At 41.6% G+C, this 27,579-nt stretch overlaps 1 protein-coding gene across 4 annotated transcripts in view; it reads right to left on the reverse strand.

The window, feature by feature from the left end:
• Nucleotides 1–27,579, reverse strand: part of LOC122798334 (protein spire homolog 1-like) — an 893,363-nt gene that overhangs the window by 266,089 nt on the left and 599,695 nt on the right. For all 4 annotated transcript variants that reach the window (XM_044067180.1, XM_044067179.1, XM_044067177.1 and 1 more), the window contains one exon: nt 22,673–22,815. In XM_044067180.1, the coding sequence (XP_043923115.1) occupies nt 22,673–22,815 (143 nt within the window). The remainder of the gene's footprint in view (nt 1–22,672; nt 22,816–27,579) is intronic.

The following is a 27,579-nucleotide window of genomic DNA, read 5'->3' on the forward strand; positions in this document are numbered from 1 at the left end:
TCCTAACTGCATCAATGCCAAATTCGTTAGGAATACTGGTAAACAAACTCTTTATATCTAACGTAACCATCAAGGTATCAGGCCTTATACTTTCAAGTAAAGAAATATCTTTCAGATCTTCCAATAAATTAAAGGAGTTCTTCAAAATGGTAGGTATAGTACCTACCAATGGGCCTATTTTCGACTGAACAAACTGAGATGCATGTTCAGTGACCCAAAGTTTCCCAGACACTATGGGTCGTAAAGGAGGTGGATAAAGTCCTTTGTGTATCTTGGGAAGTCCTTTAATAAGAGGGATCAATGGAGCCTCAATGGTTAGAAAATCATATAAACATTTGTCAACACATCTGGTCATTAAAAGATCATACAACGTGTCATGTACATTTCTGATGATGGAGCTTACTTCAGCTTTACTTATTTGAGAGTAGGCTATATCATCTTCTAACATCTCATTCATCAGATCATTGTACAAGACAACATCCATTGCTACTACCCCCCCCCCCTTTATCAGCAGGTCTGAAAACCAAAGAGTCATCATTACATAAAGATTCAAGACCCTGCTTCTGTGCAGCATTCAAATTAACAAAGAGACGTTTATGTTTCTTTTCCTTATAATATAAATAAAAGTCATACTCACAGGCTCGTTGAAAACTTTCAACAGAGCCTGATAAATGCGGCACAAAAGTACTTTTTCTTTTCAACGCTGTTGTATTATAGATAGCATCATCGTTGTCAGAGTCTTTGTATAAAAGCTTAAGAGCAACTTTCCTGGCGAATTTACGAAGCATAATGAGAGTGTCAGATAGATCACTCCCTCTAGAGAGGATGAAGGAAAGGCCCCTATTCAAAACGGAGCATTCAGCCTCAGTAAATTCCCTAGATGACAAATTGAAGAACAGCGTATTTAGTACTTCTTCCTCCTGGATTCTCGATTTTCGCCCGATAGCTTGCGTTTGCCCCTTCCTCTGCTCGTTGAGCGCATCTGCGCCCGATTCTTGTAGGGTAGTGGGAAGTTTAAAGCAGTCGCTACTCCTGGGGCAATATTCAAGGCATGACTATTATCCTTAGGTCTTGCTCCTGTCGTCATCGTCGTTTTCAGACACTGCTGGTTACAAGGAATGGAGATAACAGATGAGGTAATATCCCCATCTAAATTAATGGGTGTAGAAGTACTGTTATTAGAAGGATTACTCAGTATTTCAGGCACATTAGTCGCACTGGGAGTACTGGACTGAGCGGTATCAGCTCGCTCATTGTTCTCCTCTGAAGCAACCGCTTCATTATATCTCGGCCACATAAAAATGCGGCCGAACTGGAAGTCATTACAGTCCCGTTTAAGCTTCCTAAGTTTTACTTGTTCTAACTTGTCACTGTAATACATAAGCTGTCTTAGCACGTTATTTAGTTTAGACACACAGAAGTCACTCTTATATAATAAAGTGATGTTCCTATGCTCACCTTCAACCTTGGTGATAAGTTCGTCCTCTATGGGCTGAAAGTAGTCAATAAGCAGCCGAATATAGTTATTTCCAAGGTCTATATTCAATTGTTGCCACCTCCGCGAAAGTTCAGGGTGAGCATCCCCATAGCTCGGCATGCAGAGGACGCGCATGCCTCGTGGGATAACTTTGAAGTGCAGGCACGCTTCAAGGTGCTTCCTCTGCCAAATAAGCCGGTATAGCTTATAGAGGTCATTTTCTAGTGTCCTTAAAGCTCCATAGAATTCTTGTAGGTTTTCGGTATTGGATACAGTGACAGGTGAAAAATTACCTTTGGCATCAAAGTTCAAAAGAGGATTCTCTTGTTGATGGAAGAGTCCATTCCAATTCTCGGCACCATCAGTGCCTACAGGATTATAATCAAGCTCAATGTTCGGCATTTCCATCGTGTGTCGGTCAACCAGGAAGCAAATGAGGAGAACCAGCACTATCAGCACAAAACCCAGTACGACCATCCAAAGGTTACCAGCGAAAGGTAAGACAGCGATAATAACAAATAAATCACTGGAATCACTACGATTAAAAAAATTAAAGAAACAATTTATTCGGAGAGAGAAACAAGCGCTTTCACGCACTTAACTAGTGCGCTTCATCAGGTTACAATGAACAGAGCTAATCCTTATCCTTATATACAGGGTACACACCCTAATTAATGAATAATTCAAGCAATCAAGCAAATTGAAGCACATTATCAAAGCTCATCCAAATTTAAGATAACATAGTATTAAAACTTGCTCCAGTTTTTACAAGCTTAATTAAAAATAATATGGGTACAATTATATAATTACTTGCATTAAAAACCACATTGTCTCAGAAAAATAAAAAAATTTTTTAACCAAAACACCCCTACTTCCATGTACTAGGAACGAAACATCGTCAAGAATTAATCAACATGGATACATCAATTCATGTCCACCATATACAGACAACTCAAAAAACAATGAGTATAGTTTATAAAAGACATGGTGTGCAAGTGCAAAACAAAGCATATAAGTAAAGTAAGCATATGAATATACATAAAACAATGTGCATAGAGGAAATCAGTGTGCATAGATATGCCCGAGTAAATAGGAAAGACAAAAGCGAAAGAGAAAAAGACGGAAAAAGAGGGAAAAAGGGAAGGGGGAAGAAAAGGATAGGGGAGGGGGGGGGAAAGGGGGAAAAAGGAAGGGGGATAGAAAAAGGGAAAAAAAAGAAGGGGAAAGAAGGAAAGGGAATGATCAGAAAAAGAACAAGAATGCCTAACTAGGGAAAGTGTACAAAAAAACAATCATGGTCAATAAATATGTAAATGCATCTAATATCAAATCTGAATATATAATCAATGATAAATATTAGACAATGTTAATAAAGTAAAAGTATAAGAACATTATTAATTCATAAGAGTGCAGGTCTAATACTAAGGGCGAATTCAAACCAGGCTCTATATGAGCCCTAAGGTTTAAAATCCACTTTAGTTCATTCAATTCAAGGGCCCCTACTACATCTCCTTCCCTTCTGTTAGGATATAAAATCTGTAAGACCCTGAACTTAAAAACATGAGCTGGATATAATTGGCAGTGTCGCGCCAAAACATTATTAGTATTGGCTTTTCTTATATCATACACATGGTTGTAAACGCGGTCCTTAAGTCTACGTGTGGTCATTCCCACGTAGTAGGCATCGCAACTTTCACACGTGGCCAAATAAATGACATTTGTTGTGTCACAAGTAGCATAAAATTTCGGTTCAAACACCACACCCAGCTCTATATGTTCAAATTTCTGCACAACTGTTATAAACTTACAAATACAACATTTCCTGCGGGGAAAGGTACCCTGCCTAAATCTCATCCTAATGTCTAGGGGTTCAATTTTCACCTTCTCCCTGCATAACAATCTCTTAAGATTTAAACAATTGCTGTATCTAAAGCTTGGTCTCTCCCCCACTATTTTTAATAAATCTCTATCCATACTGAGTAATTTCCAGTTCTTACAAATAATATCTTTTATATAACCTATATCATTTGTGTATCTAAGGTCATATTGAACTTTGCTTTTAATACTTCCGGAATAATTACCGGAAAGCCATTTCTTTGACGCTGCTCCATGAATAGGGGTAATCTTAGCTGCAGTTCTTAGTATGTCCTCCTTTGGATGAGACACCTAATAACTACCCATTCCCTATTGTAATATACCAGCTTACCATTTCTTTTAATGTAACATAGGCAATTTATTCTTCGAGGGCAACAGGCATGAATTTGTAAAAGAAACACTGAAATATAAAGTGTTTTCTAGCAACAATCTCTTCATTGGTTTCGGATCTCTTTAATGTGGAATTATTCAGACGACTTTCTGCATATTGACTGACATTGGTTGATTGTATGACAGAAGTTTGAGTGGCCCTTTATGGTTGAAATGTTCTGAATTGGGCAGGTTGTCATTATTGGTTCATATGATTTGTTTCATTGCTTAAAGGAAAAATGTTCAGAACTATAAATTTAAAACACACTAACAAGTGGTGCTGTATTATACAAGGGTTATAATTCAGTTATTATATAGTATAATTAATACAGTCAGGAAGGTGAATCAAAGAACTTTTGCATGGTTCTAAAAATGTGTGCAAGGAGCCTATGATTTAAAAACAGCCCAAAGGTAAACTTACCCAGCCACTGGCCAGATGCATTTTCTTTGAATGTGAGTTTCAATGCTGTTTCAGTGAATGTTGGTTTCAAAGGTAAAGTTTTAATGCTAAGTCTGTTCCTCTCCTTCTCCCACAAAACACAAATACATGCGAGAGATGCAACTATACGGCCAAACTGGAGGCTGAGCTCTCTCAACATAGGACTGGCAAGACCAGACAGGAGGAGAAAGCAACCACACACAATACATACCCAGTCACACATGGTACCATCACAACTTCAAATCATACACATACTCACACAAAGACATACTCGGAGGCTCTGATCAAAAATTTACCAAAACAGCAGAGGCCACCAAAGCAGACACCCAAACAACTACCACCTCACGACCCAACACATGCAACACATAGACCACACAGTCAGAGTGTCAAACAGTCACAGCCCTTAAGGCGAAACAAAATGCCAGACACACTTGTCATTGGTGATTCCATAGTCAGACACACTGACGTCCCGCTCACCAGACTGAGTAAGGAGAAGGTCACAGTAAGCTGCCTGTCGGGCGCTAGAATCCGCCACATAACGCAAGCACTCAGGTCTCTCAACAGCAGGTACAAGTACGACTCAGTCATTGTCCACGCTGGTGTCAACGACCTGAGACGTACCTCCTTGGACTACATGAAAAGGGACGCCGAGGAGCTCTCTGATTATGTAGCCCAGGCAGGTATGACCCTGACCTTGAGCAGTATCCTACCTTCACCTAGAATGATGCCACAATACAGTGATAAGATGATCAGCTTTAATAATTGGCTTAAATTCTGGTGTCATTCAAAGGGGATCAATGTCTGTCTGCCTGGGATGACATGCTGGACAAGCCACGCTGCTTCAAGGGACGGCTTGCACCTGTCACCCCTGGGCTTCCGGATATTGGCAAAGGCTCTTGCCACCCCATAGTGCCTTTTTAGGCAAGGCTCAAATTCTAAACCTACCACCCTAGAACACCAAAAGGAAAAAACTAAGGGTAATGCTGCTCAATGCCAGAAGTCTCAATCTCAAGATGCACGCACTCGAGGCCCTTCTCAATATGGAGAACATCGATGTCTGTGCTGTGACAGAAACCTGGTTCAAGGCTCCTGAGAGCACCCCAGCACTAACAGGTTTCACCTCATATCATACGTTCCGGCCCCAAAATCCGGACAACACCAAGAAAGGAGGGGGGGTGTCCATATTCATAAAGGACACCCACACCTCAAGGTTGGTGGCAACGCACGATGCATCGGAGACCATCCAGGTGCAATTAACCATAGGCAAGACTGCTCTGCAATTTGTAGCATGTTACAGGCCACCCTCTCAAACTCAGGAACCTCACATGGCCTTCCTGAAAACATTGGAGGGATAAATGTATCTCCAAACACCATCATACTAGGTGACTTCAACTACCCTAATATAGACTGGGAACACTACTCAAGCCCGAACACTCTAACCCAAAGATTCCTGGAGTTCATAAACTCAAATGCCATGGAACAACTAGTCACCATCCCCACAAGAGGTGAAAACATACTTGATCTCATCATCACGAACATGGGATCAAAATGTTCAACACCGGAAGTATACCCCTCACTGGTGAGATCAGATCATAAACTAATCTCGCTGGAGGTCCTCATCCCGCCCCACCTGAAACAAAAAGACCACAGTGAAAAACTTCTCAAAAGCCGATTTCACACTTCTAAAAACTAGTGTGGTCTCCTTTAAGGCCCCTGAGCCAGTGGTAAACATTACTCAAACCGCTGAATCACTTACAAATGCCTTCTACCAGCACCTACAGGACTGCATGGATCAGGCAATCCCAAACAAAACTAAGACTCTCTGTACCAAAGGCAAGCGTCCAGTCTGGTGGACCCCAGCCATAAACAAGCTCTACAACAAAAGGAGGAAGCTACTACAAGATAGAGCAAAATCCTTGAAAGGTAAGACATCTTTGATCATTATAAGTAAAAAACTAAGAGCTCTCATAAAATCATCCAAGGCAAATTTTGAGAGAAAAATCGCCAAGGACTCTAAAGACAATCATAAGGCCTTCTTTAGCTATGTTAGAAACCTAGGAGGAAACTCCCAGATATGCTCAGAATTAGTTCAAAATGATGTGAAAATTACTGAACCTACACACATTGCTAACATACTGGCTGACAGGTTAAGTGCAAACTTCTCCCCCCCCTCCAAAAGGAGAGATATGTATTCCAGAGGATTGTAGCCCCAAACATCTCCAACGCCCAGGTGAGAACTGCCCTCACTAAGGCAAAAACACAGCATCCATGGGACCGGATGGTGTCCCCGGCTGTGTGCTTCATGAACTCAACGAGGAATTAAACCCACAGTTAGGACAGCTATTTAATCTTAGCCTCACCTCAGGATACGTACCCAAGGAGTGGCGCACGGCGACTGTGGTCCCACTTCATAAGGGCGGTGCCTCCACAGACCCTGGAAATTACCGCCCCATTAGCTTGACAAGCCTTATCTGCAAAGCCATGGAGAGGATCATAATGGAACTCATAAATAAAGACATAGGGAACTTGCAGACTTTGGATCCAACCCAGTTTGGCTTTGTCAAAGGCAGATCCTGCCTCTTAAACTTGGTTGACTTTTTCGAGACAGTCACCAAGGCCATTGATGAGGAAAGGCAGTCCATACAGCCTACCTCGACCTGGCAAAGGCCTTCGACACAATACCCCACTCAGGTATCATCGAAAAACTCATCAGCTTGAATGTAAACCCATACATCACAAGATGGGTTGCAAACTGGCTAAGCGACAGAACCCACAGGGTCAGAGTTGCTGGAGCCATGTCAGACTCAAAGCCTGTCACAAGTGGTGTCCCACAGGGCTCAGTCCTGGGTCCACTCTTGTTCGGCATCTACTTTTCTGAAGTACAAACAAACACAGGAGGGTTATGGCTGACAAAGTTTGCAGATGACTGCAAACTGGGCCATAGTCGAAAACACATCTGACACAGATATCCTCCAGAAGGGCCTCACAGAAACAGATAACTGGTGCCAGAGCCATGGCCTGAAGTTAAACGCCAAAAAATGCATAGTCATACCCTTCGGGAAAAACAAGGTTACCCCTAGCTACCATATAGGTGACAATCCACTGAGCACAGAAAAAGTCATCAGGGATCTGGGGACCCAAGTTGACAGTAGTCTTCGTTTGACACTCATGTTGCTAAAGTAGTTAGGAAAACCTTCTATATCGCCCACCTGATCATGAAGGGATTCACATCTAGATCAAGGGAGGTCATCGTCCCCTGTACTCATCACTCATTAGACCTATGATTGAGTACAATGCCCGTTCGGGATGTATCTGACCAGACAGCTGATGGAGTTTGAAAGGAGCAAAAAGTTCCTCACCAAAAGAATAAAGGGTCTCAAAATATGTCTTATGCTGCCCGACTGAAAGAACTCCAGCTTTATTCAGTCTCATACCGCTTGCTCAGAGGTGACCTGTGCCTGACATATAAGGCCATGTCAAACCCAGATTTGATGAATATGCTTCACCTCAAAAATCTAGATCCCTCAGAACCACAAGGCGGAGACTTAAACCTTGACACGGTTATAAATAGAACGTGCTGGAGGGACAGATTCATCACCCAGAGACTCCCTATGCTGTGGAACAAAATCCCGGTACATGTGAGGCAGAGCACCTCGCTGGCCTTGTTCAAGAGGAATCTTGACCAATGGATGGGAGATCGCAGATATACCCCAGGGATTACTTCAGTGTCACTGCTTGACAGAGGCACAGAAAAATGATAGGCATAGTTTTTATTCAAACTAAAGGGGTGGCGAAAGCCACATAACTATGGGCTAGGCTTATAAATGCCCTTGGGCAGATAGCCTAGTGTGAACCTATGAACCTATGAACCTATGAACTTGCTTTGTTTAGGTTTAGTAAATGCCTATCAGTGTTTGTGCTATAAAATTTGAAATAAAAGTTGTAAATGAAATCCAAATATCTGTAATCATTGTAGAAGTAAAGCATAACACAGTATGCACACTGAGAGATTTGAACGGTGTCGATGACAAAAGGGGAGAAATATCCAAGTAACAGGACACTGGAATGGCTGCGTGGGTGGAGGGGGCAGGGCTATGGGGCTGTGTGGGTGGGGCTCTGTGGCTGCATGGGCGGGGCTCTGGGTTTGCACCCCCCCCCCCTGCAAAAAATCCTGCGGGCTCCCTGTTCATGTTTTAGCCAGTTTAGAAGACAGCCTGGAATGTCATGTTCTTTTATTACTGATTATTAAATATATTTAAACTTTTCAATGTGGCTGGTCTTTTAGAGAATATTTTCACATCTGAGAGTACTTACATTTATTTGGTGACATTCTGGTCACTCCTAAAAGCCTTGCTGCATTGGTTGAACACTACCATTTGTATTACTATTATTTTTACTCAGTATAATTGGGTACCCTGGCAAGATCCTTGGAGTAGCTGGCTTTGGAATGTTCTATTGGCTGTATCTATCTTATAGTCTGGGCAAAGGGGGCATAGTTGGCAAATCTGTGCCAGCCTTTCCCAGGTGTGTGTCTGCTGCTTGGAGCAGGGACACAGAGCACTGGTTTTACAGAGAAGATGGTGGAGGACTTGGCTTGGAACACTCAGCTGAGGACTCAACTCTACAGCTGTGGTCAGTGCGGAGTCTTATTTGGGGCCTGGTGAGACAGAAGGAAACCCAGTCCCAAGACATGTGTACTCTTAAGGGAAATTGTGCTTGGTGCAGAGAGCTGCAACTGGAAACACTGTCTGCATCTAGTTTTCTTCTAAGTGAACATCCCTCAACGGTGTCAGTGGTGAGGATTGAGGAGCGACGTCACATATTGGTGAGCAGTGGTGTGGATATTAATATAACTTCTGCAGCCTGCAGGCAGTTGTCACTGACGGTGTGTGTATTCTCAGGAGCCGCAAGGTAAACATACAGAGTTTCATTTTCACAAGAGTTTTATTTATTTTTTGCTAGTTTAGTTTTATCAGGGAAAACAGGGAAAGATGTCAGCAGAGGATTATGACAAGCTGACAAGAACAAGTTGGCTTAGGTGTGTGAAGCCAAAGGACTGGTGCATGCCAACCTGACTAAAAAGGGAATGATTTCAGCTGTAGTCACGGCTGTAGTCCAGACCAGCAACCAGGAGGATAACCAGTCTGGTGATGAGAATTTGCAGTACTCAGAAACAGGGCTGTTCACCTTTTCCTCAGAGGACTTAAAAATCCATCTGAAGTTAAAGAGACTAACTTCAACTACTGGAGGCCGAACGTTTGGAATTAGAATCGGTAGACAGCTGTGGCATTTGGAGACTGAAGAAAATGAGAGACTGTGGTGTTTGGAGGCTGACGGAAATGAGAAGCATCGTCAACATGAGAGGGAGATGCTGACTCTTCGTCAGGGTCATGGAGATAATGAGGAAGGGAATAACTGAATCCCAGAAGCAATAAAGGTCAGTAAATTTCTTCCATAGTTTACAGTGTGTGATAACTTTAATAGTTTTATTCATATATTTTAAACTGTATGTAAACAGTATGTTGACCATGGGGGCTCTGGTTAAGGTTCCAGACCCCTTATCTCTACGGTAAAGCTGTAACTCCTGTTTCTAAATTATCTGATACTGATTGTTTACACTATGATAAATTTAAACAATGTTTATTGGAATGTTTTAAGGTAACAACTGAAGATTACTAAAAAAGGTTTTGTGAGCATAGACGTAAGGCAGATGAAAGTGTATTTGATTATATTGCTGAGTTAAGTACTTATTTTCATAGGTGGGTTAGTGGGTGTCAGGTCACCAGTTTTGAAAGGCTGGCAGACCTTTTGGTGAGGGAGCAAACCCTTAGCACTTTTCCTGAGATCAGAATCTGGTTGGCAGAGCGTGAGTGCAACTGTGCAGATGTGCTGGGGGATCTCTACTTAGCAAGCAGGCCATCACTGCATAAGAAGGGGATACCCAGTGCCACAAATGCATATAAAGGAACCAATGGTAGGCAGCATAAACCACCCCAACAGAGTCTACCAGTGACAGGGGAAGCCACTAGTTCAGGTACACAGCCAGGATCAAGGGTTAGATGTTTTAAACATAACCAGTGGGACCATGCAGCATATGACGTCCAAGGAAGCAAGGTGGGGAACAGAAGGTGGGGGAGCCAGCATGTGGGAATAACAGTATGCCAGCAGTAAGTCTGGAGACAACAGGGGTACCAGACTATCACCAGAGTTGATATCCTATCTTAGTGGATAGAAAACAGGATACTACTAAGACAGACACAGCCTATGCCACAACTACTGTGAAGCCTGCAATGGTTAAAGAGGAAAAGTACTATCTTGGGCAGTCCACTCCAGTCAGAGCTTTAGGAAGGACCCCATTCCAAAAGGCTTTGGCGAGGGTTCACCTTGACTGGGAGGGTGAAAAAGGAAGCAAGCAATTAGGTGTGTTTGAGGATATCCCTGCAAATGTCCTGACAAGGAATGACTTTGATAATGCAGTACCTTTGTGCAAGTAGTTACAAGCAGTCAGGCTTGGAGAGAGGCATGTGGGTCTGGTAACCTGTGGGAGACCCAAACGGATCCCGCACCCAAAGCCAGGGCTCGTGAGGTGGCTATTTCAGGGAGGGAACTACCCTGTAGCAGTGAGCCAGAAGTTGAGCCACAGCTGCTGGTAGACAGTGATGTTCCCTTGGACAGAGTGACTGCAAGAGCAGAGATGAGTGGTAGCACCCAGGCTGACAGTGAGCCACTGCTGTCAGAGGACACAGACTTCCTGTGGAAGGGGAGTTGGGAAGGGTCACAAAGGTAGAGCTGAGACAAATTCAGCTCTCAGACCCTACACTAAGAGACTTGAGGAGATAGCTAGGGAAGCACCTGATTCTCAAGGAAAAGGGGAGTCTATATACTAGAACAATGGGTTACTGTACAGAGAGTGGACCCCTGAGGGAGGGGTAGAGGGTGAGGTAATACAGTAGTTGGTAGTGTCTAAAGCCTACCATCTGGCACTTCCAGCCACAGCTCAAGACATTCCTTTTAGAGGTCATATGGGCATAAAGCATACCATACATGTATTATGCAAAACTTTTATTGGCCTGGGATTGCAAGGGGCGTAACAGGGTACTGCAGGACCTGTGAGCACTGCCAAAAAGTACGCAAGGCAGGAGACACGATCAAAGCTCCTTTGATGCCTTTACCTATGATTCAGGAGACATTTCAGAGGGTAGCTATGGATAAGGTGGGGCCTCTGAGTACTCCAAGTTCCACATGGAAGAAATGCATCTTAATGGTAGTAGATTATATACTACTATATACCCTGATACTGTGGCTCTGTCCTCTATTGAGGTAGAGAAGGTGGCAAATGCTTTGTTAGACATTTTCAGCAGGATAGGTTTCCAGAGAGAAATACTGACCGACAGAGGTGCCAATTTTATGTCAGACCTGCTGGCTTGTCTGTGAGAGTACTGTGGGGTGAAGCACCTAAAGACCACCCCCTACCACCTCTAGACTAATGGTCTTGTGCAGAGGTTAAACTCTACACTAAAGACTGTGCTGTGAGCATTTGCAAACCAGTTTAAGAGAGAGTGGGACAAATTTGCCCATCTGTTGTTTACATACAGAGAGGTACACCAGGAATAAACAGGTTTTTCATCCTTTGAGTTGCTGTGTTGGCACAGGGTGAGGGGGCCTTTAGATTTGAATTATGATGAGTAGGAGGGCGAGTGTGAATCCCACAAGCAGTCCATTGTGGCACATATTCTAAACCTCAGGACAAGGCTTGGCCCAGGAGAACCTGGCAGGAGCCCAACAGCAGAAAAAGCCTGGTATGACAGGAATGCCCGAGCTTGAGAGTATGCTGCGAGACAGCAGGTTATGGTGTTTACTCCTGTCAGACACAATAAGCTGCAGGCAGCAAGGGAGGTACCCTTCAAAGTGGTAAGGAAGGTCAGTGATGTTCATCATCAACATTCCCCTTTTCCCCATTTTTCTACATGGGGTCGGGGCACTGTGTTAACTGTCGCCAACTCTCTCAATTCAGTGCCACACTCCTGCCTTCTTCAACACTTGTGCCTGACTGTTGCAGATCTTCGTTCACACAATCCATCCACCTCTTTGCTGGATGTCCTCGCTTCCTCTTACCTTCTTCCCATCTGTCCCAAATCTTCCTCACCAGATTGGCTTCTGCTTTTCTAAACATGTGCCCAAACCACCATAATCTGTTCTCTTTGATCTTTTCTGCAATTGCAGCTACTCTGGCTTCTGTTCTTATGTCCTCATTTCTTCGTCTGTCCCACAGTGTGCATCCCATCATCTTTCTCAGGCACTTAATTTCCATGACCTCTAGCTTCAACTGTTCTGCCTTTACTGCCCAGGTTTCTGTACCATACAGTAGTACTGGTTGCACTACTGTCTTGTGCACCTTACTTTACAGCTTCTTTGGCATTCTTCTGTCAGACTACACGTGATCGTCTATGCCAGTTGGCTGCAGCCCCTCTGATTCTAGCTTTGACCTCTTCATTCAGACTACCTTTCTCCTCAAGTACTCCTCCCAGATACTTGAAGCTGTTTACCCGTTTCACTATCTTCCCTTCTATCTCTCTTCTCAGCATCTTCCAATTTCCCCAATTAGCTGCCATTACCACCATCTTATCTGTGCTTAGTTTCATCCCATATGCCTTCAGATTTGCATTCCATTCTCCTATCCTTTGTTGAAGTTCTAGCTCAGAGTCTGCCTGCAGTGCCACATCGTCTGCATACAGCAGCTTTGTGATCCGTCCCCTCCAACCTGTTTGCTAATGTAGTCCATCACCAGTATGAACAGCAGTGGGCTCAGAGATGAACCCTGATGTACACCCACTGGGAACTGCACTGTGAGGCCAAACACTGTCTGTACTTGAGTCAATGGGTCCTTGTACATAGCCTGCACTAATTCTACCAGTGTTTCTGGGACTTCAAACCACCCCAGTACTGCCCAGATCAGCTTTCTTGGGACCTTGTCATATGCTTTCGCCAAAACTAGGAATGCCCAGTTGGAATCTCTCCTCATCTCTAGCTTCTTCTCAAGTATCTGTTTTAATGCAAACATCAGGTCAGTTGTGCTGCATCCTGATCAGAATCCAAACTGCTCATCTCCCATCTTACATTCTACTACTCTGCGTATCCATTTATCAATCACCCTCTCCAGAACTTTCATGCAATGTGATAGAAGTTTGATGTCTCTGTATTGCCCACAGTTGTAGATATCCCCTTTGTTCTTGTACACTGGCACTAGTATGCTTATTCTTCAGTCATCTGGGAAATGCCTTTCGCTCCACACTGCTATCAGTACCCTCAGGAGCCATTTCCCCCTATCTCACCCAGCATCTTTATCATATCTGCTGCAACCTCATCTGAACCTGCTGCTTTCCCTGACTTCATCTTCCTTAGTGCTGTTCTTACTTCTTCTAGGGTGAGCTCCTCTTCTTCTCTCATTGCAGGCTGTTTCTGGGGCAGTACAGCTTCTGTGGGGTTTTCTTCATTCAGAAGCTGCTGGAAATACTCCTTCCATCTGCCTTTGATGTCCTCTGGGCTGGTGAGCAGGTTGTTGCGGAGATCCCTTATGAAGGTTGCCTGACTTATCTTCTTTATCTTTCTATTTTTGCCTTGCAACCTGATATAGTTTATTTGTGCCACTTTCCAGAAGATGGCACAGTGCCTTCGATGGCCTATTCTTTGCTATTGCAACTTCTTTCTTAGCTTCTTTATTAGCTAACCAGTAGTCCTTCCTAGCCTGGTCAGTCTTTTCTGTCTCCCACCTCTTCAGTGATGTTAACTACATGGTAAACCTGCTAGGCAGGAGGCAGGGGCACAAATTGCACCATGTTAACATGATAAAGCCTTACCATGATAGGGAGGCCCTTGTGCTGAACATTTGCAGTTGGTGGCAGGAGGAGTCTAAGGGGGATCTATGGCTAAATTGAGCCAGCCAGCAAAATGCCAAGTTACTAAGGTGGAGCCTATGATTGCAGGCATGTGACATGACAGTGCAGCGCCATAGTGGGGTTAGCAAAGCCAGTGCAGATGGGTTCTCAAGACAGGTCATGGGTTAATGTATTCCCAGACAGGCTCATTCCTCTCAAGCCATGTTTCTCAAGGGTCACTTGAATAACTAGCTTGAGTCTTCAAAGGGAGGGGGGGCAGATGTGATGATGTGAGGTAGTGCTATCTATGCCAGAGAGAGTAGGCAGTGCATGTGGAACATATACCAACATAGTTAGCTGGAGTTTTGTAAAGAATTATATGCCATTCGTATATAAAACTGATTTGTACAGGTGCTTGTGTTGAAAATGTATTTGTAAAATTGCATGTGTTAAAAAATGTACCAACAGTTGGTCCTGCTGGACAGAAAAGAAATACATATGTATGTCAGACTGTTTTGCAACTGCTGAAATAAATATATTGTAACAGAGGACACTAGAAGAGAAGAGGTTAATTTCAGTACAGATAACGTTGAAAAACAATTTGAAATTAAATTACCTGGTTTAGGCCATAAAGATTGTTATCTTACAGTTCGGACTGCAGCGAGAGACAAAATGTCTGTGAAAACCAGGAGTAGGAACCCTACTGTATTGTCATTAGGGCTGAACTAATTGCTCCCCTGGAAGGGTGAAAGTTTTTGAAAATGATTTATAGCTTCCAGATGCTATAACACATCTTAACAAAGCTTTGTGTATAGGTGCTAGATTCTGGTTCAGTTCCTAGTAAAGGGAGTAGTGTGGTAACCAGAATCAGATGCCCAGATGTATGTGATCATTCTGTAATCCAGCCCTGAAATTATGTTTTAATGCTAGATGAGAAGGAAGTGTCTGGGCAGTCTGTTCTTGAAATCGGACAAAGGACGACCACTCACCTACTTCATCTCGGCTTACTCTAGTAAGTCAACTAGGAGATAGTAATTCTTTAGATTAGTTAGGAAAATATAGTGAGATTAGTTAAGTATTGTTTTTCTGTATCTGTGTGAATCTTTCCATCTGTGTTATTTTTAATATTTCCTGTGAATGAAACTCTGGTGTTTATTGTAAACAGACATTTAGTATTTTCATGTTCTTTTATTAATTATTAAATATATTTAAACTTTTCATTGTGGCTGGTCTTTTAGAGAATATGTTAAACTTTGAGAGTATTTATATTTATTTGGTGACAATGTGGCTGATCCTGAAAGCCTTGCTGCATCTGTCAAACAAACATTACCATTTGTATTAGTATTAATTTTACTCAGTATAATTGGGTACCTTGGTAACAGCCTTAGAGTAGCTGGCTTTGGAGTGTTCTGTTGGCAGCATAGATTTGGCAAAGGGGGCATAGCAGGTAAACTGTGCCAGCCATTCCCATGTGTGTGTGTGTGTGTGTGTGTGTGTGTGTTTGTCTGTGAAAATCAAATCTCAAAAAGTGTGTGTGTCAGCTATTTGGAGCAGGGACACACAGAGAGGGTGGAGGAGGACTTTGCTTGGGACAATCGGCTGAGGACTCAGCTCTACAGCTGTGTGAAGTCTTATTTGGGGCCTGGTGAGACAGAGGGAAACTCAGCCCGAGGACATGAGTGTGTTCTCTGTGTACTCTTAAGGGAAACTGTAGTTTGTGCAGAGAGCTGCATCTGGAAATAATCCGTGTATCTATTTTTGTTCCAAGTGAGCGTCCCTCACTGTTGTCAGTGGTGAGAATTGAGGCTTTTTGATTACTGACCCAGAGGAGGGATGTCACAAGTAGTCTTATTAAATAAATTTTTTTTAGTGAAGAGAAAAAATTGTGTGGTGGCAAAGCTCATGTGGGAATCTGTGATCTTTACGATCCCTATATAACAATAAGGTTAATAAAAGGGATATATCCTCGTAAACCCATACAGAAAAAATGGCACTGTGGATCCAAAATGGTAAAATCAAGAAGAGATGAAAGCACTCAATCTTGTTATTAAAATCCTTGATTTTACCATTTTATATCCTCTGTGGCTTTTTTTTCTGCATGGTTCTTTATGTATCCTCATAAACCAAAGGCCTCAGAGTAGCTGATGTTTACTGACTTCATGTACACGAACATGTAGAACCACTGCAGTGTGGCAGCAAAGCTCATAGCGGGAAGCTGTGATCTCTATTGCCCCTATATAACACTCAGGTTAATGCATCAAAGGTAAAGGGATATATCCTCATAAACCCATGCAGAAAACATGCCACTGAGGATCCAAAATTGTAAAATCAAGGAAATATGAAAGCACTCAGTCTTGTTATTAAAATCCTTGATTTTACCATTTTGGATCCTCAGTGGCATTTTTTCTACATGGTTCTTTATATATCCTCCTAAACCAATGGCCTCAGAGAAGCTGATGTCTATTGACCATGTATATGAACATGTAGAACTACTGCAGTGTGGAGGCAAAGCTCGTAGTGGGAAGCTGTGATCTCTACGGCCCCTATATAACACTCAGGTTAATGCATCAAAGGTAAAGGAATATATCCTCATAAACCAGCTGCCTCAGAGTAGCTGATGTTTATTGACTTCATGTACATGAACATGCAGAACTACTGCAGTGTGGTCAACAGCAGCTCTGGGCTGAAGAGCAAAATGATGTCCATCAAATATATCCTGTCACAACATTATGCCCATGTAGGGGTGGGTAAGCTTTCTTGACTGCATAACAGCCCAAGTGCAGATGCTTCCATTCCCAAAATAAATTATATGACAGATGAAAAAGAACCCTTTAACAAAAGCTCATCTCAAATTAGGATGGAGCTATTTCTTGGAGGAGGAAAGAAAAGACAGGAGCACTTCAAACTGAAACTACAACACTTTCCAATGAAGGACAAATCACAGGAGATACATTAAAAGAAAACCTCACTATCTCCTTTTTACCTAAAAATGCAGTTCTCAAATTCCTCAGATTGTTTGTGCAAAGAGGATTTTGAAAGAGACAGAAGCTCCCTCTTTTGGAAAATTTTCTAAACACCCTCTGCATCTAAATCAACACACGAGGAGGTAAAGCAAAAGAAATCACAGTAGGAGCCTATAGGACAATGGTATACATGATACAAAAGCAGCAGATAGTTCAAAAGAAGCCAGGACAGAGACACCTGCTACAGTATGTACACCTGCACATATTCAGCCCTCTACTGGCATTTGCTAAACAGACCCTTAACTCATGAGGTTGGGTCTGAAGGGCTGAAGACCCAAACAGAAGTAAGGCAGGAGCATGTGGGGTGCCCCTACCTTCACTAGTGTAAAATCCAATACTCTGACAGGCTGGGGGAGGCAATGATGAGAGTAAGCACTGCAAGTGCAAACTTAGAGGCAGTATCAAATATAGTTACTGCTTTTTCTTCACTAGCTATGTCTCAAAAGGTATTTCTGACAAAGTCTCACTCCAGAGGGCATCGACGGCAGATGGTAGGAATACTTCAAGAAGCTTCCTAATGAAGAAAACACCACAGAAGCTGTACTGCTGCATGCACAGTCTATAATAAAAGCGAAAGGAAAACTCACTCTAGAAGTACAAAATGGATTAAAGAGAATAAACTTGGGGAAGCAAGAGGCACAGACGAAGTCATGACAAACACGATCAAGATGTGGGGTACGTCATCAGGGAAGAAATGGCTCCTGACGCTACTCATTGCAGTACAGATAGAAAGCAGTACCCTAGATGACTGTAAAATTAACATTCTAGATGGCTGAAAACTAGCATTCTCCTGCCAATTTGCAAAAATAAAGGAACATTCACAACTACAGGCAGTGCACAGGTGTCAAACTCCTATCAGACAGACTGAAAATGTTGGGAGAGGGTGACTGATAAATGGACATGCATAGAAGTAGAAAGTACGATGGGAGATGGACAGTTGGGGTTTAGATCAAGATGCAGTAAAATTAAGCAGATGTTTGTATTGAGAAAAGGAGATGGAGATAAGGAAAGAGTCCAATTGGGCATTCTTAAAATTGGAGACAGCATATGCCAACGTTCCAAAAAAGCTGATATGGGCAGTACTGCATGGTTTGAAATACAAAAAGCATTGTTAGAATTAGTGCAGGGCTACGTACAAGGGCAAAATAACAGTACTATGAACACTGTCTAGTCTTGCAGAGAGGTTCCCAGTAAGAGTGGTTTCAGGCTATGTAGAAGGACCCAGTGACAAACATGAACAGTGTTCAAACTCAGAGGAGTTTACTAGTTGGAGTTGGTGTGCATCAGGGTTTATTTCTGAGCCCGTTCCTACTCATACTTGTAATGGACTACACTAACAAACAGGTCGGAGGGAACAGATCAATGAAGCTGCTATATGCAGGCATATGGAACTACAAGCATACTCTTAACAGGAAGTTCAGCAAATAATACGCAACTGGAATGTAAAACTGAAAGCAAATGAACACTGATAAGACAATGGTCAGTGCAGCTAATGAAGGAAATCAGAAGACACTGTAAATTAAAATATAAGGGAAAACGGGAATAGGGTAATGGCTTCAAGTACCCATAAGGTAGAGTGGAGGAGAAGGGGAGTCTGAAGATGGAGGTCATCTCTAGAATCAGAGGTATTGCAGCCAACCGGGTACAAAGTGTCAGGGATAGCACTGTGTGATGGAAGAGTGCCAAAAAAGGTGAAAAGTAAGGTGTACAAAACAGGACATGACTTGTGCTTCACTTTTTTTGTTGTTGCTGTATCTTTCGGCTTTTCCCGGTTAGGGGTCACCACAGCAGAACTCCGGTCCGCTAATAATTGGCAGTAGATTTTTATGTACCGGCTTGCCAGGCCTGACACACAACCTTCAACGAAGGTACGCCCATTCACGCACGTCTCCACACAGAAGACGCTTTAGCTGAGAATCAAACAGGACAACGTCTTACTGTGAGGCGACAACGCTACCGCAGCACCACCACCGCAGTTTGACTTGTGCTTCACTAAGATGCAAAATTTTGGGCAGTGAAGGCAAAAAAGCTGACGAAGTTCTGAGGTGCTACAGATGAAGCGTCTGGAAAAAGTGACAGGAAGCACACTGTGGAACAGATTAATAAATAATAAGCACATCAGGGCAGAAGCAAAAGTAGGCCCATTTGCAGAATAAGGTCAAGAACAGAATTTATTTTTATTTTTTTTCTTATTTGTTAGCCAAATACTCCTACAGAACTCAAACGTTCCTTTGTAGGAAGTAACTTGTCATTACCATTGAACTTGCTAGCTACCCATAATATTTTAGGGTGTTCCAAGTTAGTTTTTGTGAATGTCTAAAATATGTTTCTTTAATGCTATAGTATTGATCCTTGCCTTTTGTCAAATCTGAGGTGCTTATCAAGAGGCATTCCAGACATTCTCTCTGTTTGATTATACTAAGGAGACCCTGGGTTAGCCATGGAGCAAATTGTCCCATAACTCTATGCTTTGCAAGGGGGCATAATCTGCCTTGTAAGGGCTTGAGCAGATTGTTAAAGATGAGAGCAGACGTAGTATCAGTTAAGCTACAGTTTTGATTCCAGTCTGTGTGTTGCAGTTTAGTTGTCAGTATGTCTTCAGAACAATTCTTGAAATTTCTGTAGGAGTTTATTGGTGGTGGGGGCTTTTTGGAGTTTTAGGGACCAGAACATATTGAATTGTGGTTACCAATGATGTAAGGTAGAATCTGCCGGCTTTTTAGTTTCTCAGAAATATTAGTTGGGACTACATCCAAGATTGTGGAGTTGTTTCTGAAAGCACTTCCACCCTAGGCTTTGGTCACTCATGATAATTTATTATGCAGTGTCTGGCCTTCTATAGTATTTAGCAGGCTTTCTATTAAGTGCAAGGATGAGGGTGGCAGAAAATATATGTCCTTCAGATGAGACATTAAATCAGGGCTCCATCTGCCTGAGTTAGTGGTAGCTCAAGTGGATTCCCAGAACACCTGCTGAAAGGAGAAGGGGAAGTTCCCTGATGTTCTGGTCAAATTTCCACTACTAGTATCCCTTGAAAAGAGGCTACTATCCCCAAATAAAATAAAATATACAGCTAGTATGTATAGTTTTATGTGGTTGCCAAACATAATTTGCATCAGAATCCAATGAGGATCAGAGTCACGTGTGGTGTTACCTTTGCATATTAATTTTGAGTTTAAATTAGCAGAGTTATTCATTAGTAACCAGATACTTCCTTCTGCTCAGTTTCCACATCTACTGTCTGCAAATAAGGTACAGCTCTTTTCTAAGGATAGTGGTAGCCAGGAAGTATCTTTTAGCCAGGTTTCTGTGATGTCTGAGGTATTTAGGGTTAGCTATGTTTCAATACATAGTCATTTGCTGGAAAAACTACAAGCACTAAGGCAACATATAAACATGTGTTGTGATTACCTTGAGATCCTGGGTTTAGTCTGATGTCTTTTCCCAGAATTAAAATGAAAGTTGTTATAATAGCTGATCTATAGTATAACGTTGCTATAGTTTTGACAGATCTTAGCTGTCATAATAGGAATATGGTGCAATAAACTGCAGATTTTCTGGGCGGGGGATATACCAAGTGTATTCAGATCACTATATAAATGTATATTTATGTTAGTGTCATAATCAATATGAAAGTGTATGTTTTCTGGGTAGTTTCAGGAAACATGGGTTTGGTAGGCTGGCAAGATGGCATATGTTGCTAAGAGAAGTAATATGATAAGACAGGATCTGAATAGAGAAGTCATGTTTGCACGACTTCTCAACACTCTCCAAAAACTCTAAAAAGTGTGGTACAGCAATAATGCAAGAATTCGCACAAATGATATGAAGGGTGGATTTGTTTAGACTAAGAACAGGACTAGAAACTCCAGACTTCTTCAGGACAAAGACTAATTGGTAGAAGAACTCCCTTCCTATGGCAAAACAGGTTTTGGGGTAAGTAAAGACCGACAGTCCACTAGCAGCATGTCTAATATCACACTGTTTCCTTAGGAAGCACAAGCAATTCTGGAGTACAGCCCGTTTCAGTAATAACTGGAATTCACATCCTCAAGTCCTGTTTTTTTATAGGTTCATAGTGTGTACTAGGCTAATGGCCCTGGAGCCTTTACAAGCCTATCCCATAGAAGTGCCCTGGCATCATGTCGCCTGACGTTAGTTCCCACTGCCTTAATCAAGTAGAGCCACTGCAGCGATCCCGGGGAGAACTTTCTATTTCCCATTCACTCATCAAGATTTCTCTTGAAGAGGGCCAGTGAGGTGTTCTGCTTGACATGTATGGGAAGTCTATTCCAGAGCATGGGCAATCTCTGGGTTATGAACCTGTCCCTCCAGCATGTCCTGTTGATTGTGGTAATGAGGTTGAGGTCTCTGGAGCGTGTGGTGCAGGGGGATTTGGATTTCTTTAGATGGAGCATTTCTAACATGGCTGTGTAAGTCAAGCAGAGATCGCCTCTTAGTAGACGATATGAGACAGAGAAAAGCTGGAGTTTTTTTTGTCTGTCCATGTAGGACGTGTTTAAGGCCTAGGATTCTCTTTGTGAGGCACTTTTGTGGACTTTCCAGCAGTTGCAAGTGTCTAGTGAGGTACTTGCCAAATGGGGCATTATACTCGATTGACCTAATGAGGGAAGAGTACAGAGATGATGACCTCTTTCTTCCTGGATGCAAAACTTTTTTTTCCTCTAGGATTTGGTGGGCTGAAGTACTGAAAGAAGACTTGAAAAGGATTAGTCCTTTAGCTAGCTGAAATGCTAAGTGTTCTGAGAATTACACTTGTCAGAAGAAAACACAAAGCTTGTTTCTATATGTCTATTAAGAAGTGAGGACCATTCATGGAGCAATTAAATAAACAAGCAAACTGCCTACGTAGGCACTAGAGGACCAGAGTGCAGAAGTTTTCAAACTCTTATGCTGTACTTAACTCAGGCATCCTCCTATGACTTCCCCCATGGTCAAAAGAGAGAATCTTTTGAGGCAAGGGAAAAAAAAAGATAACTGGAGTTTGTCCACAGAAGGATGCTGAAAACGAGAGTTACAACAAGAGGGTACACTGTGCTAATCAGTCTGCAGCACCAGGTCATCCATCCCACACTTGCCCAGTCTTTTTTTTCATTTACTGAAAAAAAAAAAAAAAAATCAAAGTCCAGCACAGAAAGGATGAGGACCCACAACAGGCATGGGAGGTCTGTGAGGACTGCTTCAATATTAAGGATTAGGAAGGGGGAGGACAAGGAAGAGGATTATCCACAGTAAGAAACTACTTGTCTATTTAATTTTATCATTCTGTCTTTTAAAAAAAAAGCAACAAATGTGCTGTGTTAATTACATGTTAATTAATATTGATTATACACAAAGGACTCACCAATAAAACATGTGCCCCCTTCATCCCTAAAACGCAAAGAAATGCTACAAAGAACACTCAGTGAAACTGCTGTCAACATGAGAAGCAGAGCCATTAGTTGAGATGACAGATATTGCAAATACAGCCATGCTTAATAAGACTAATCTAGAAAACACTCTTGAACGATATGCTAGCCCTGAAGAGGGACTTCACAGTGTTTCACTGCACAGCATATGCTCCAAAATGTATTTCTCATCCATACCAACTTACAAGAGACTTGGAGCTCTGTCTTGATGGGGGTAGAAACTGCCGTACATTTGTTGGTGTTTCCTTCTCTATTGAGTGTCTTCTTTGAGGTGGCTGCCTTCGTTCTGGCTGAGGTGTAGAAGACATGGGTAGGAAGAGTGGAGGCTCTGTGGGAACAGTAATAATGCAATCAAATTAAGAATGATGCACATATGTGGTGGACCACAAAACAATAAAAAGTAAAATTTCAAACCACCATGAATAATTTTACTGACAAATATTAACAAAAAAAAAAAACATTTATTAAAACATGACATTTTGAAAAACTAGCTTTCTGATATTTATTTCACAGATGTTAAAGCAAACATGGGAGGGTTGTGGCTGACAAAGTTCGCAGATGACTGCAAACTAGGCGCCATAGTCGATACACCAGTGGACACATACATCCTACAAAAAGGTTTCACAGAAATGGACAACTGGTGCCGGAGTCATGGCCTTAAACTAAATGCCAAAAAATGTATAGTCACCCCCTTTGGGAAAAACAAAGTAAGCACAAATTATCACATAGACAGCAACCCACTGAGTACGGAAAAAGTAATCAGATGCCTAGGGACCCAAGTCGACAGCGACCTCTCATTTGACACCCACGCTGCCAAAGTGGTTAAAAAAACATTCTACCTTGCACACCTTATCATGAAGGGATTCACATCCGGATCCAAGGATGTCATTGTACCCCTATACTCCTCCCTCATCAGACCCATGATTGAGTATAATGCCCCATTTGGTATGTACCTCACCCGGCATTTGCAACAGCTAGAGAGACCACAAAAGTACCTCACCAAGAGGATCAAGGGTCTCCAACATATGTCTTATTCTGCCAGACTAAAGAAACTCCAGCTCTATTCAGTAGCATACCGCCTGCTCAGAGGTGATCTCTGCCTGACGTACAAGGCCATGTCCAATCAGGAACTGATGGACATGCTCCACCTCAAAAAATCCAAATCCATCAGAACCACGAGAGCTAAAGACTTAAACCTCGGTACAAGTATGAATAGGACATGCTGGAGGGATAGATTCATAACCCAGAGGCTTCCCATGCTCTGGAACAAGATCCCAGTTCGTTAGGCAGAGCCCCTCACTGACTTTCTTCAAGAGAAATCTTGATGAGTGGATGGGAGATCGTAAGTTTACCCCAGGGGTCACATCTGTGTCACTACTAGACAGGGGCACAGTAAACTAATTCTATTATATAAGGGGAACTTCACTGTGTCACTACTAGTCAGAGGAACAGTATTCTAAATCTATTCTGTGCATTTTTGTACCATTTCTTGGGGTGGCGAAAGCCACATCACTATGGCTAGGCTTACAAATGCCCCAGGGCAGATAGCCTAGTACTAAACTATAAAACTATGAAACATTTCCTTTGTCATTTTTAACAATATAAAAGTTTTATTTTTAACAACTGTCATTCACTCCAACTTTACATAAATTGCTCAATTCCTGCCTTCCTTTATGTATCACTTTTCTTGATCATTATTCTGCATGTACAGTTCCCCACACATTCCATTTATTTCTATGCAGTTTGATCCTTCTCTTTTCTTAAGACCTCACATCCAGTTTGCCGCTCACCTGGTCAGGATAAAACAGGTGAGCATCATGGGTCTTGTTCAAGCAGCTTTATTGTATAAAAATACATCATAAATGAGGTTAAGTAACTTTAACTTACAAACACTGGAATCATCTGCCGGAACAGCATCAGGAGTCAAGACACGTTCTGGAACAGGAATATCATGTGGATTGCTCGGAGAGTTAGTGTCTTTATCCCAGATACAATGCTGCGATATCTGTTCTGCTACAAGATGTCTGTGATTTCTTCTGTATTCCACACCCTCAGATTTAACAAAATAGGATCTTGGCTCTGCACGAATACTCGTTACTTGACCAATCCGGTCAAAACCTTTGTTTGTATCCTTACTGTCTCTCCTTTTTTCAACAGAAGAAGAAATCTGCTCAACTCGTCATAGCTGGATTTTTGGAAAGAATGCTTTCTAGATAACTGGGCTTTGATTGTGTGGTTGTTCTTAGTTTTACACCTCAATAAACTAGAACTGATAGGCAATGTTGTTCTGGTTTGCCTAGATAGAAGTCTCTGAGCAGGTGAACCAAGTATATCGTCATGGGGTATGTTTCGGAGACTGAGTAAGTTCAAAAAAACATCGGTATTATCACGCCTTGACTTCTCAAGTAATTGCTTTGCACTCTGTACTGCATGTTCAGCAAGTCCATTCCATTGCGGATACTCTGGACTACTAGTAACATGTACGAAATCCCATTCTCTGGCAAATTTCTGAAACACTTGACTGGTGAATTGCATACCATTGTCAGATATTAATTTATGTGGACTGCCTTGGACTGAGAAATGGTGTTTCAACTTAGCAATAACTGTAGTTGAAGTTAAATTAGGTAGTAGACCTATCACAAACCAATGTGAATAAGAGTCTACCAGTACTAAGTAATGTTGATTGTTTCACTTGACTATGTCAGTAGCTACTTTAGTACTAGTATATAGTACATTTTATGACAGTGGCTAATATACATATTTTTGTGACTTTTTATTGTATTTTTATTCTCAACAAATGTTAATTGAGTGATTTTGTTTTTAATTAACAATTTTGTTTTTAACCAATTATGTAATTAACTTTTTGGCGCCAAACATTTGTGTATATAAAGGAAGTGACATGTTAGGGGAAATGGTTCTGAAGAAATCTGGTAAATGCAGATGAAAGCGCTCAACCATTCTTACTAGATGTACTTTGTGGTGCTGGCAGTTATCGAATAAAGTTGTGTGACAAAAAGCAACAGGCGAGTTTGCTTCTGATTCACGGCTCGAGTCCAGGGATCGTTTGCTATTCTAAGAGTTATTGTTGTTTTGTTCCACTTTGGTTACTAGTTGCGAAATGGCAGAGGTGGATTGTCTTGGGACTCCATTGAGTCGTGAAGAGTACTCTACACTATGGTCGGAAGTGACGTCATTACAAGGAGACGTCAACAGGCTTCTTGAACTTGTGCAGAAGCTCACCGAAGCTGTAACAGCTGGTGTGGAACCAGCAAAAACTATTCAAAGTATTCAAGCCAACGCGGAGACATCGCAAGTGGAAGCGGTGTTGGTGGAGGTTACCAGTGAAGCTAGTGATATCCCTAACGGACAAGGTGAAGGGACTAAAATACACGATTTGGATATAGGAGATGAAAACAGGGACATATCAATTGAAGCTGATTTTACGTTTGATTTCAGCTTATTTCACACTAACAGTGAGAATATGAGAATGGGGCACGCCCTAAAGAGCAGCGTGCTCCAGTGCGGACATATTCAGCTATTGCCAAGAAGGTAAATAGCAAAAACAAAGGTACTGTAAACTTAGATAAGATATCTAGTCCTAAACCGAAAGGTATTCAGAAAAGGGATTATCGGGAACGTGTGTTAAATGTATCTAAAGTACTAAATGAATTTTTAGCTGATGAAGATAATTTTGGGGGGAGAAATACAAGTGAATACAGGCAAAAAGTATATGAATGTGAGGAAAATGTTACTAATGATGTGAAATCCAGAATTTATTTATTGGGTAAAAAACTAATACAAATGCATATCTTGAAAAATGTATTCAATTACAAGTGGTACCAAAAGGTTTGAGGTTTTTCAAACTACCACTGGGTTTAAAATATTCTTCAAAAATTGAGCAATTGTTTAACAAAATGTTCGATGATTTTGGTTTTTCGTACATGAAAGCACTTTTGAAATGTAATGAAGAAAAAATTAATGCCCTTCTACAGGAAGTAGAATGTTTAAATGAATCTATTATAAAATATGTGGATTTTGTTGAATGGTATGATTTATATTCCAAACAGTTTACTAATGCAAAAAGTAAAGTGCATAATGTTTACCATAGAAAAATGAATAAAATAGAGCGAGATTTGGAAATGTATAGGACAGGAAGAGCGTACATCTGGCCTAAGTATACAGATGAAAGGGAAGGGGTATTTGAAGTAGTTGAAACAAAAGGAAGAAGAAGAAAGTATAGGTTGAACGAAGAAGAAAATTTTCAAGGGGGGGCGATTTTACCCGGCACCAAAAAGATGGCAAAGGGGATACAATCAATAGAGAATACAGATGGAATGATTGACGGAGAAGGTGGTGGAAAAAGTGTACAGAAGCATGCACCCCCCACCCCTGTAGACAACAGAATTAATGAGAAGGCATCTACTTTTTGTACCAGTATTAGTATACCTGAGGAAAATCCAGTAAGGCATCCGAACATACATTGCTTTGAAGGGTTCAAAGTATACAACTATACACAAGTTCAGGTTACTACGGAAATTACTACATTGTTTAGCAAGGGGATGAAATTCATACCCACAGTTAAATTTGATATTTTTGATGCCATAAAAGAGGTGAAATTATTCTGTAGAAGACTTAATCTTGCTATACAGTTCAATCAAGGCCAGAATGAGGGAAAAGGAAACACTAATTGTAACAAGTTAACTAAGAAAAGCACGTACATTCCTGTATCTAACGCACAGATAGCTTTATACGAGAAAATGGTTTGTAAAGATTTACACATTTTACACAGGAATATAAAGAATAACAAGTTAGATTCCACAGCTAATAAGGACAATTTACTAACTGAATAAAGGAAATGTTTAGAGAATCTCATTATGAATGATGAGATAAGAATAATGAAGCCAGATAAAGGTGGTGGGATTGTGATTTTTGAAAATAAAGAATATCTAAGGAAATACAGAAGATCCTAAATGAATCTGGTAACTACGAACAAGTGTCGTTGAACCAAATAATTACAGGATATAGAAGGATAGATTTTGCTGTAGAGGAGTATTTATTAGATAGAAGAATAACCAATGAAGTATATGAATTT

The sequence above is a fragment of the Protopterus annectens genome, chromosome 3.part1 (genome assembly GCF_019279795.1).
Source record: "Protopterus annectens isolate FY-2018-M chromosome 3.part1, PAN1.0, whole genome shotgun sequence".
NCBI lineage: Eukaryota > Metazoa > Chordata > Ceratodontiformes > Protopteridae > Protopterus > Protopterus annectens.